The sequence below is a fragment of the Theropithecus gelada genome, chromosome 2 (genome assembly GCF_003255815.1).
Source record: "Theropithecus gelada isolate Dixy chromosome 2, Tgel_1.0, whole genome shotgun sequence".
In the NCBI taxonomy this organism is placed as follows: domain Eukaryota; kingdom Metazoa; phylum Chordata; class Mammalia; order Primates; family Cercopithecidae; genus Theropithecus; species Theropithecus gelada.
Genome location: NC_037669.1, coordinates 94395979 through 94408691, shown reverse-complemented (window position 1 = coordinate 94408691; position 12713 = coordinate 94395979). Strand labels below are relative to the sequence as shown.

Here is a 12713-nt window from a genome sequence, read left to right as displayed (position 1 = left end):
TAAGGTCTGTTCGGGGGCTCCCCGTGACTTTGAAAAAAGAGAAGCAATCATGGGCTCCAGCACCCACACCTTACATGTTTTAGATATTCAAAAAAAATCTTTCCCTCCATTCAACGAGTAGTCACTGATTGTTTAGTCACTGTGTGTGGTTAGTAAGTACCACAGCCTTAGACTTCCCCTCCCAGCCAAAACACACCATAGTGCTTCTGCAGTAAAGTCTCTCTCGCTCCCCATCTCATGTGCTCCTCTCTTCCAGTTGAGGTCCCTATCCAACATGCTCCTGGAACAATGAGCTAGTTCTCTAATCATTCCTACATGATTGGAACAGACAACCCAGACAGCAAATGACCCATTTAATGCCTTTCTTTGACTTTTATATTATCAAAGCCTAAAAATGACATGCAAATATGTGTCTTTCCAACAAGTGATTCCTTATGAGGTCCTCTCCACATATTTACTTGTATACGCTCAATTGCGGCACCACAAGCTAAGCAAAAAATCTCTATGGTCATATGGAGATGCCTCAAGAAAGAACTTGTAGGGAGTGTGGTCGGCACAGGCCCTCTGGTTGCCAATTCTTCAGGGCCTGCCTCTGCTGCAGAGACGCCCTGCCCAAGCCAGGTCTTCCCAGGGTCACCTGTCTCTGGTGCTTGTGAGACAGAGAATAGCATCATCTCAGTCCCATGGTGGCATTCTGATGGGCAGAATCCACTCCAGGGCACTCTGCCAGCACACCCTCATGGTGCACTGGCACTGGAGGGAATCAGCAGGCCCTTGGCTGTCACACGTCACCATTTAGCCTCTGCATGACATGGTCAGTGAGTGGGGTGCTGGCCAACCTTGTGCCTGTCGGTGTTTTTAGCCCCTGGTCCTTAGAACAAAGTCTGGCTTGGCAAATGCTGGTTGACTCTCCAAAGCCAGGGCTTTGTGGAGCCTTCAGAGCAGTTCGAGTTCTCTTTCTGCCCAATCATGCTTCTTCTCACATCCCTCCACAGGCATTGATTCCTAATAAACACCTGGCACCCCAAACTCCATCTCAGTACCTCCTTCTAGAGAAGTTGTCCTGCAACAATTTTCTCACCAGGGGCTGCCAATTCCAAGAGCCCACCTAAGCCTGGATGGGTAAGAACACTGGGTATGTAGGAGATCCACAGCGTGGCTGGGTGCCAGTCACAGAACTCCTCTGAGAAGGCTGAGAGCATGGGTCCTGTCTCACTATAACCTAAGCATTCAGCAGATATGCTTGGGCACCAGCTGCATGCCAGGGGCCCCATGGTATATGAGACAGTCATGATCTCTCCCAGAATATTGCTAACCCTGATTTACAGAGGAAGGAGCTGAGCCTCAGAGATGCTAAGTAACTCATCCAAGCCCATGCAGTTAGTAATTGGCTTTCCCTGACATGGTCAGACAAACCAGCCCTTGCTTTGGAGGGTTGACCGGTATTTGCCAAGCCAGACTTTGTGCTGAGGACCAGGGGCTGAAAAGATGGACAGGCACCGGCTTAGCCAGCACTCCTCCCACTGACCATGCCATGCAAACGCTAAATGGTAACATGCCACAGCCAAGGCCCTGCTGACTCCCTTCTTCAAAAATGCACATGAGGGTGTGCTGGCAAAGGACGATGGCGTCATCTTCACAGAATCGAGAAGGTTCCTAGCTGCTACCTCTCCCAGGCCCTTCCCTAGATACATATGGCTGCGGAGCCTTAATTCCTTCATGAAGAAGCCACAGATTTCACCGGAGGTGTGCATGTGCAGGTCCAAGGACTTAACACCTGGGCCTAGGCATGTGTCTGAACCGCAGAATTCCTGCTGTTGGCTTTCCTCCTCTCCTTGCCCCATTCCCCTGCCTCTCCCTTCCCTGGCTCCTCTCTCTCAGATTCAAGACCCATGAATAACTTTTCTGGGCCCCGTACAAGGTGTGGCTTTAGGTCAGATTCCCTGTGTGGGATCCAGGTGTTACTCACTACTGTCCCCACATGACCCCAGATCTCCTCTGCAGCCAGTCGGATGATCTTAAGGGGCATGCTGGCCTCTCAGGTTGGCTCATGGCCAGTGGTCTGCAGGGCTGGTTTCCACCCTGGCTCTTCCTCTCTGGGTCTAGGTGGCCAGGCTTAGGCCCCAGTCCTGGGTCTGCCTGGGCTGGGGCTTTCACCAGACCCCAGGCTCAGATCTGAGGAGCTCTCCCAAGCCTCCCCTGCCAAGGGACTGGCATCTCCTTCTGGGAGTCACCCTCCAGGCTTCCCTGAAAACCTGTGGCTGCTGCCTGGATTCCCTGGCCTGAGGATGGCCCCGCCCCTGACCACCTGGGTAAACACTGTGCCTGCTCCACCAGCGGCCCTCACTCAGGCCAGGCTCTGTGGGCAGGTAGGTACTTCAAGGAACCTGTCTCTTCCTGCGTCTGCTGCAGCGTCCTTCTGCAGACTCTCCACTTTCTAGACCTCAAATACACATTTCAAGCACATCTGAATTAGGTCATCTGGAAATTTCTGAACAGTGTAAACAACCCTCAGTCAAGAGCTGGCGGAAGCGTCCCTTCTCGTATTAAAAGGTACTATGGCAATTGCTAATGTGACTCGCTGCATGGGCATGGCAAGATGATGTGGCAAAGTCCCAGAGTGCCAGTTAGAGCCCCATCATCGTCCTGTGTGGCACACTGCTTGTCCCTTTCCTTCACAGCACTCCTCTCATTTGTAATTCCCTAGTATTCTTCTTTTTACTGATTGATCCTTTGACTCCTGTGTTTGGACCCTCAGCAACAAGCAGCCACGGACTGTGCGTGTTCTTGCTCACATGTGTCTGCCCAGCAAAGGTACAGTGCCCAGCATGAGAGCTGCGTCTCTAGCATTTGCACGATGTTATGACAGTCTTTGAGGCCAGAAAGAGCTACAGCAATGGAAAATGTTTGGAGACTTGGAGAGTTAGGCAAGAAAGACGGGGACTGAACTCTTAACAGCTGCAGACAGTGAGTCAGCTGGGTGGATTAAGGATGACCTACAGGAAGCAGGGGAGACAGGAGCAACAGTTTCTTTGATTCTCCTCCCATCAAAATACGGGGTTGATGTCCCCTCTCCTTGAATCTGGGTGGGCTCTGGGTTTGCTTGACCAGTGGAATTTGGTGCAAGGGATGCTGTGCCAGTTTCTGGGTACAGACTCAGAAGAAGAAGCTGGCAGCTTCCACATCCTGTGCCATGGGAGGTTTGCTCTGGAAGCCCTAAGCTGCCGTGTCAGAAGTTTGCCCACCCTGAGACCACCGTGCTGGAGAGGCCACAAGTAGGCCCGGCATTTCAACTGTTGCTGTAATTAGCCTCATTTAACATGTATTGAGTATTTAGTACATGCTAGGCACTGGGCAAGGTGGTGAGCAACTGCAGACACAGGCGTGGTGCTCATGAAGCTCGCAATTGCAGACACAAGTCACTCTATCACAGGAACAAGCTGAGGGTTATCAGTACAGGATGCTAGAGAGTGTGACAGGGGACTCTGATCTGCTCTGGAAAGGGGAGGCAGGGAAGGCTTCCCTGAGGAGGTAGCGTTTGAGCCGAGAGCTGAAGAATGGACAGGAATGACTATAGGAAGCAGGGGAGGAGGGCGGCGCGTGCCAAGGCCCTGCAGCACTCATGCCTGTGGGACAACACTGTCAACTCTCTGGTGAAGTGTCCATGCATGCAATTGATTTAGGACTTCTCCACTCATGTTCTTTCCTTTTTAAACTTTTTAATTACAGAAATTTAAAAACATACACAAAAGCAGAGGGAATAGTATTAATGCAGGGGTCCCCAACCCCCCGGCCACAGACCACTACTGCTCTGCGGCCTGTTAGGAACCAGGCTACACAGGAGGAGGTGAGTGGCAGGCAGGTGAGTGAAGCTTCGTCTATATTTACAGCTGCTCCCCATCGCCTGCATCACCACCTGAGCTCCGCCACCTGTCAGATCAGTGGCGACATTAGATTCTCATAGGAGCACAAACCTATTGTGAACATGCAAGGGACCTAGGCTATGCACTCCTTATGAGAATCTAATGTCTGATGATCTGTCACTGTCTCCCATCACCCCCTGATGAGATCGTCTAGTTGCAGGAAAACAAGTTCAGGCCTCCCATTGATTCTACATTATGGCGAGTTGTATATTTATCTCATTATACATTACAATGTCATAATAATATAAAGTTCACAATAGACGTAACATGCTTGAATCATCCCAAAATCACCTCTCCACCAATGCTGCAGGTCCATGGAAAAATTGTCTTCCATGAAACTGGTCCCCGGTGCCAAAAATGTTGGGGACGGCTGGTATAATGAACATCCACATACCCCTCACCCAGCTTCAATAATGATTAACGTTCTGTCCAGTTTTGGTTTCAGCTACACTTCCCAATTTTCTTTCCTTTCCTCTTCTTTGTTTCATCTGCTCCCTCCCTTCTTTTTCTTTCCTTACCTTCTTCCTTTTAAAAAAATGTTTCCTGTAGTATTTTAAAGCAAATGCAAGACATCATGCAATTCCCCTAAAAACTCGTGCTCTTATCCTTATAAAACCCCAAATCACAATTTTAAAAAATTAAAATAAGAAATGGAGACTGGATGGACTCTTCCTCTGTGTGGTTAGGCCACCACTCACCAAAGGAACCGAAGGAGGGAGAGAGTCCCCTGGGGATAGAGCAGCAAGCTGGGAAAGGCCTCACACCGTGGGTGGCACTTTCTCAGTGGGGGTAATCATCCAGGTGGCTCAGAATGCTCTGCAGAGGCTGATAAAGACCTCAGTGAGCTCCAGGGTTTCTCTTGTTCAACTTTTGGAAACCAGGAAGTCTCTAAGGACCACAGGAAAACTGATGTTGCCTGAGATGAGATGGGACCATCACCCCTAATTCTCACAGGTGTCTCTGAGCCAGGAAAGTGATCATCAGAGTCAAGTGGCTAAAAGAAGAGCCATTGGTGATTGGAGGGTTATGAGTGAGAGGGAAGTCAGATGGGAGAGGAAGGTAGGGGCGCTGTTCAGGTGCAGACGATGAATTTTGATTTATTCTACTTCAGGAAGATTTGTAAGCGGGGTGTGGCATGATCCAATTCATGTTTTAAAGATCTCTAAAGCCCCCAGGTGAAGAAGGGTGGTGGCTGGGGATTAGGGGCAGTGCAAGGAAGCAGGGAGGCCAGTCAGGAGCTGTTGCAGTTGTTCAGGAAAAAGATGATGGTGGCGGAGTTGGAGTGAAGGTGGTGGTTGTGGTGTAGAGAGATGGATGGCTTTTGACTTACTCGGGGGGTAGACACAATGGTGAAGGTTAGAATTGAGAGAAAGGAAGGAATCAAGGATGACTTGGGTTTTGAATCTGCACATTTGGGTGGCTGGTGGTGCTGCCCCTGGGAGGGGAGGATCAACAGAGAGCAAGACTGGGGATGCTACCCGGAAGATGGTAGCCATGAGCATGGGAAGAGCTGAAGTCAAGAGAGAGTGGAAGCTGGCAGTGACCTGACTAGGAGCAGCTTCCCAGGCATCAACAAGGCAGACTGTGATTGGCTGAGGAGCAAATGAATGGAAAGTGAGGATGTGGAAAGAGGATGTGTGGGCGAAACTTGTGTCAGGTTTGCTGTGATAAAATGTCAGGCGTAATCCAATAAAACAAACAAAAAAATTTAGATGATCTCTTTTTGGCCCATTTGTAATTAAATGAAAGAAGTGATTCTAAGAACCTTGCTTGTATTCAATTCAGCTGTGTCCTCGTAACTGTTGCCACAAAATTTGGTGTTATAAAAACAATAACCATTTTATTTTATTCACCATTTTGTGGGCCACAAATTTGGAAGGGACTCAGCAGGGCATATCTAGCTTGGCGTCTCTCATGTGGCTGGAGTTAGATATTGGCTGGGGCTGTGGCCATTGGAAAGCTTGACTTGGAGGGCCATGCCCCAGGGCCAGTAGTTAATGCTGGCTGCCGAGCAGGGCCCCAGCACATGGCTGCTTCAGCAGGGAGGGCTTAAGGTACTCAGACCTTTTACATGGCAGCTGGCTTCCCCGTGCAAGAAAACCAGGGGGAAGTTGCAGGTCCTTTTCTGACATGGCACGAGAAGCCACACAGTGTCCTTCTGCTCTTCCACTGAGCAGCCAGAGGCCAGCCCGGAGTCACGGGAGTCAAGACTCCACCTCTTATGGGAAGGGTGTCAGATAACTCTGGGGCCGTGTTTTAAAATCATCAAAGGTGGCTGCTCTGTAAATTAACTCATCTTTCAATGACCCCAATCACGCAGTCCCCCAACTTGACTAGTTGACTAATGCCCAGAAGGAAGCAAAAGAGCCAAGAGAGTAAAAGGGATGGGACAAGGTGTGGACGTCTTTCTCCATGATAACAGCTATCACATTTTTGAGGCACAGAGTAGCTAAGTGACTTGTCCCAAGCCAGGGGAAGTAGGTAGTGGCACCAGGAGTTGGATCCATGTCTTTCTGATTCTAGAACCCCACCTCTTAGAGGCTGTTGTACTTTCTCCCCAGTTGAAGTTCAAGCACTGATGTTCCAGTGGTCAGTTTGCACCATATGATCTGGATATAGCTCTTCTCACAGAGGCCCTGAGTCAGGAGGACAGGGGGCCCTAGCGGGGCCAGCCCCTAGGCAGGGGAAGAGGAACCCTGGCCATATTGTGGTTTCCTCCCAGGCCCTCCCTGCTCATGGCTTTATGCCGTTCGGCTTGGCTGGTGAGTAAGTCACCCCTTTGGTGAATGCAGAAAGACATCAACAACTGTGTACTGACTCCAGCATATAGGAACTGGGCATTTGGTTTTTTACTGGGAATCTGAGATGGCCGTAAGATGACGTGAATGTCTTTTTAGAAATTAGTTTTCACAGTTTAAAAGATAAACTGAAACCTAATAAAAATACTTCATACGACATAGAAAGGTATAAAGAGAAAAGTAAAAGCATCTTATTCCTGCCACCAACTCCAAAGCCCCACCAGCTCCATCTGCCGAGGCAGCCAGTGCTGTGTCCAGCGTCTTTATCAGGAAATGTGTGGGTGTGAGTAGTGTTCATCACATAGTCTCCCAGGGTGCCGTCATATATTGCTTCAATCCAATCCACTTTGAACAAACTCCTTCCTGTTTTTTTGCTATCACAGACATTGTGGCCATGAAGAGTGTTGTGTGTATTTTTGTGTACTTGTATGAGTGTATCTGCAGGAGAAGGCAGATGTTTTACTGAGGATGAAAATTGAAGTGGAAATATGTGCAAGAAGGGAAGATTATCTGACTCTTTGGTAGAATTATTACAAAAATGGTCCTAATTCTCTACCCCTCACTGTCCCTGTGCCCTTTATAAAGTGACCTTGCAGTTCCTCCCATCCAGAGGAGTCCCTCTGCCCACACCTGGAATATGGGCTGGCCTGTGACTTGTTCTGACCAACAGAACACTGTTGAAATGATGCGCCAGGTCTGAGACTGGGCTTTGCGAAGCTCGGGCACTTGTACTCACTCTCTTGGAAACCTGCTCAGCGGCCATCTGAATAAGCCCAGGCTATCCTATTGGGGTCAGGGAGACCACGTGGAGTACAGCCAAGTTGTCTGGCCAAGACCATCCTAGACTAGCCAGCCTTCCTTTGACCAGCTGACCACAGATGTAGGAGTCAACCCCAGCCATGATTAGCCAATGAGCAGCCAACCCTCAGACATGAGGGAGCACAGCCTCAAGGCGTAGCTGACCACGGACAGACAAGGGAGTGAGCTCACCAAGAGTCCAGAGCCCCCAGCCAACCTGCATATTCGTGAGCAAAATAAATCTTTAGTAATTTAACCCACAGTTTTGAGGTTGTCCAACTTCAAATAACGCAGAACAATGTAGCTTTATTCTGACAACAGGTAACTGATACAGCCTTTTGTTTTAACAATCATAGTAAAGGTCTGAAGGTCAAGGACTGCCATAGCAAATCCTGGTTTATGGAAAAGTTTTTTATAAATCATCAGATAATCTATATTCAAGTAAAATGAGAATGGTTTAGAGAAAACCATTCCTACAGCTGTCTCAGCATAACGCAGTAGCAGTAACATGTTCTGTAAATGGTTTAGACTTACCATCTTCCCTGGGTCTTGGTTCCTCATCTGTAAAAGCAGGCTGACTTACAGCAAGAGCCTAGCAAATTATACAATTATACAAATTAAACAATGCTACTATCATTACTATTAACAAACCAGTGCTGCAATGAGCTGATCTTTCTCTTGTTTTTCATGAGGACCTGCCACAACCCAAAGATCCTTAACTTCTTTTTTTTTTTTTTTTTTTTGTGGCCTCATCCACACCTTTGACAATCTGACAAAGCCTATAGCCCCTTTCTCAGAATGTTTTAAAATGCAAACAATAAAATAAAGGAATTACAAACCAATTAAATTGAAATACAATTCTCCAAGTATTAAAGCAGATATAGGAACTAGTAATACATCTGTGTCTTTACTAATGCATTACATAAAATCTATCAGATCTAATGACAACCTTCATTTCAGAGTGGAAATAAATATAAATGATATTTTGAGAGTCTGCAGAAATTGTCATGTAATATGAAAATATCTGCCATTTCTACTGGTGACAAAGTGACAGGTCTTGCTAACACTAGTGTGGTGTGTTGTCTCTATTCATAATTGAAGGAAGACTTAAATTTTAGTTAGCAGTTAGGGTAAAGATGCCATTTTTCACCCACCCATTTTCAAAGACCTTTGATTCTGTGTATGGACCAGCTTAGGAACTCCTTCTTAACCTGACCTCCCCAGCCCATACCCCTGGATACTTTCTCCATTTCTTAAAATTTGGACATGCATGGAACTCTTCTGGATTTGGGGAAGGGGATGTTTTTCCACTCACAAATGATCTGCCAGTTGGTACCAGACCCCTTGAATAAAAATATAAGCCATAAAAAATTTATGGTTGTAAACCATTTTACCCTTAGAATAGTTTTATACCAGGGGATTCATTTAGAAGCATCCTCCTCTCCAAGACTGAAATTTCCATCATTGCACCCTAGTGCTTGGGCTAATGGATTTGAGGAAGATGGTCTGGTTCCGAGATTCAAGGATTATTGGGAGACTTAAATTAGGAGACAGATCAATTAGTTTATTTCCTCCTTTCCTCAAGTTCTAATCAAATCAGTGGTGACGCAGCAATGCTCACCAGGACCACTTGCTCCAGCCTCACCTGGAGGACCTGTGAATGGACCAGACCTGATGAACCAGAATTGAAATGGGTGGTGCCCATGGATCTGCATTTTTTTTTTTTTTTTGAGACAGGGTCTCACTGTGTCACCCAGGCTAGAGTGCAGTGGGGCAATCACATTTGCAGCTTCAAACTCCCAGGCTTAAGGGATTCTCCCACCTCAGTCTCCCCAGTAGCTGGGACTAGAGGCGCCTGGCTAATATTTGAATTTTTTTGGTAGAGACGGGGTCTCCCTATGTTACGCAGGCTGGCCTCGAACTCCTGGCCTCAAGTGATCTTCCTGCCTCGGCCACCCAAAATGCTGGGATTATAGGCGTGAGCCACCACACCTGGCTGGATCTGCATTTTAATAGGCCCTCAGGTAACTAAAGCAAGAGAAAACCTTCTAAGAATCTCTCTGCAACTTCCTTTTATTTATGGACACCGAATAAATGAACAGTTGACTCTGGAGCAAAACTGAGCCCTGGGTGAGTCTTGGGCTTTTCCTGATCGCTCAATACCTGAAACTTTCATAACCAAAGAGGATGGGGGCCTGATCCAGGACCAGTTCTGGTCTCCCTATCCTTATTCCGCTGGTCACCTTCAGGGCATGAATGTGTGGTCCTCTTTCTGAGACCACCCAACAGCTGGGTGGCGTCCCTGCTGGTGGAGAGGAGCTGCCTCTTCCAAGACCTTGGGTTCCACATAGGAACCCTGTCTCTCTTTCACAAGCCTCGTGGGAGGACTGGACTGAGGCTGTTGCCCCAGTTGCTTGTGAAAGCATGCAGGGCCCTGTTTGTGAAAGCTTGCAGGGCCCTGAAGCCACCTCCGAGGCGAGGAAAAAACTGGCTTGTCTTTTCACATCGGCAGTCACTGCCTTTGGTGTCTGTTCCCTCAACGGTCCAGGCTTGCTTACATTAAAGTGCTGCCTCCAGCAGATGCACTGGGCAGCTTCAGCCACACCGACACTGTCATTTCTCACTGCCACTTTCTTCCGATGAGAAAGATGGCTTCTGCTAACCAGCCCTGGGTCCAGCCCTCCCTGCAGCCTTTGGGAAGGCCTTTTCTATTGCCCCACTTTTCTCATCACTTCTTTGCTCTCCTATCTTTTATCCCCGCACCCCACCCCCACCGTTCTCCCTCACCAGCTTTCCTTTCTCAAGCCAGGGAGAAGACAGCACCTGCCCCACTGACCTGGAAGATGGATGTTTTGGCCTCCCAGAAATGGCTTCCTTCTCTCCTCCGAGGCTCAGTCAGAGTCGGCCTTGGGAACAGAAGGCGGGGGAGGCCTCCTGAAATCACATTTTCTGTGATGATTCTATGGACCCACAGGCCTGAAGACAGACCTGTTCTAGAAACGAGGGCTTCCTTTTGGTAAGGACACTCACACATCTCAGGTTTTGTTCATTTTTTAGCTAAAAAAGACTTAATTCATTCCAGGCTTCAGATGGGGCTGTCAACTCTGAGATAACCTCAGTGCCAGCATGGTGGGAGGCGTGAGGAAACCACACTAATCTCCGACCTCCCCAGAGCTTGCAGGATGGGGGCGGGCGAGGAGGGGACACACATCAAAGCCCAGAGGTTGGCCATCACCCTTCTGCTCGCGTTACCATCCTTCTTCAGAAACCAGCCGGTGTGGGAAAAGTAAAAGGCTGACCTTTCTCTCACCCCTAACCCACTTTGAATGTCTTTCATAATCGCTATTGCTTTCCCCCTGGCTTTTGAGGCTTCAGCTTCAACTGCTGTCTCAAAAAAAAGTCCGTTTTCTCATCTTGGGCTACTGGTTTCACCATCTGTTTGCTCTTCAGATGTGTGTGGGTGGCAAGAGATTTTTCCCACGCATCTTCAAACTGAAAGGGCTGACCTTGCTGTGAGGAGCTTTCTGAATCACCCGGGAGTCTCTGCATCCTCAGCCCTCACCCGGCAGCCGTGGCAGGGAGGGGAGGGGCACCTCTAAGTGCCACAGAGTCTGCGAACACTGATCTGGGTCCAGACTACCTGGAATCAAGTGGAGGGCTTGGAAATCCTCCAGCAAAGACTTGGGTCATCTTGAGTTACTCTGCAGTTTAGCAGGGTGGGGTGAGATGCAATGGAGGATTTTGACCTGGAGGTCCCCAGATCCTAGCCCCAGATGCACAGCACACACATCTACGTGTGTCTCAGCTGTTTCTTGCGCTAGCCCCCAGCCCATGAGACCCCCAAGCCTCAGGAAGGACTGTTGTATTAACAAAGAAACTCTCTGGCCGTGTCATTGGGGGCAGTTGGAGTAACTATCTGCCATTACTTCTACCTGGTTACTAGACAGAGACTTGATTTGAGGGCACCTTTTTATTTTTTTTGAGACAGGGCCTCACTCTGTCACTCGTGGAGTGGCACGATCTTGGTTCACTGCAGCCTCTACTGAGTGGGACTATAGACATGCACCACCACACCTGGCTAAAAAAAATGTGGAGATGGGATCTCACTGTGTTGCCCAGTGGTCTCGAACCCCCTGGGCTCAAGCAATCCTCCTGCCTTGGACTCCTGAAGTGTTGGGATTACAGGCGTGAGCCACTGTGCCCGGCCCGAGGGCACCTTTGACATAAGAGGGGGTGCAGGGAGTGGGACTAAGTGACCAGCTATCATTGCCCATATCTCCTCCTGCAGGCCCACCCTTTCCCTTCTCTGCCACCAGAGTGTTTCAGGAGCCTCTATTCCTGGCACAGTTAGTTGCCAATGGGAATGCTGATGACTTTTTGGCTGACCCAGGGCACTGGGACTGACCCGTGAGGTCAATTCAGTGTTTTCTGAGTCCTTTCCTGCCTGGCATGTTGCTCGATGCTGCGGTGGGGAGGGAAGGGAGGAGGGAGATGAAGATAAAAATGAAGGAGAGAACCAGAGTTACAGAAAATGTGACTTCTTCCATGGAGTAAAAGATTGAAGCAGAGGTCAAACGAAAGTCTGGCAGCAGGAGAGGGCTGGCAGAGGAAGGGCAGTGAAAGGGTGGTGTGGGGAGGTGTTCTTTTGAGGCGCAGAGCACTCCGCGGACACAGCCCTGGTCATCCGTGGAGTGGCGGTGAGTGTGGGTGGGCTGCCCAGCCTGAGCTCAGTCCAACATCCAGCACTGACCAGGACACGCCCCTCTGGGCCTCTGTCCAGGCTCTTTGCTGACCCAGCCAGAGAAGGGTATGCGGGAGTGGGAGTGCTGACTTCTTCCTCTGCCAGCCATCTTGGCCTGGCAGTCTTGCCCAGCTTTGTACCTCATAGTGACTAATCGTGGTTTTAGGCCATCCATGATGCTTCTCCCCAGCCCCATTGTTCCGGTAAACTCAGAAGTCTGTTCTTTGTTCAAAATGCTCTGTGGGTGCCCTGGGAGATCTGGACATTTGAGCTGAGGGCTAGAAGCCCATAGGGCACAGCGGCATGGACTGAAAGACAGGCTGTCTCAGGCAGGTCTAAACACCACCCTCACAGCAGGCCGGAAGTAGCCAGGTGCCAGGCTACTTGGAAACTTCCCAGAACATCTGCTGGCTAAAGTCCCCCTGAAAAGCCACCATAAAAGATGCTCCATTT

General features: G+C 49.0%; 1 protein-coding gene across 1 annotated transcript in view; it reads right to left on the bottom strand.

Moving 5' to 3' along the window:
- The window catches only part of LZTFL1 (leucine zipper transcription factor like 1), a 94207-nt gene extending 83236 nt beyond the window's left edge, over positions 1 to 10971 (bottom strand). The window contains exons 1-2 of the mRNA XM_025376827.1: positions 10356 to 10971; positions 8054 to 8111 (exon numbers count right to left, since the gene is read on the bottom strand). Of these exons, the coding sequence (XP_025232612.1) occupies positions 8054 to 8080 (27 nt within the window). The 5' untranslated portion in view covers positions 8081 to 8111; positions 10356 to 10971. The remainder of the gene's footprint in view (positions 1 to 8053; positions 8112 to 10355) is intronic.
- Positions 10972 to 12713: the final 1742 nt, after the last annotated feature.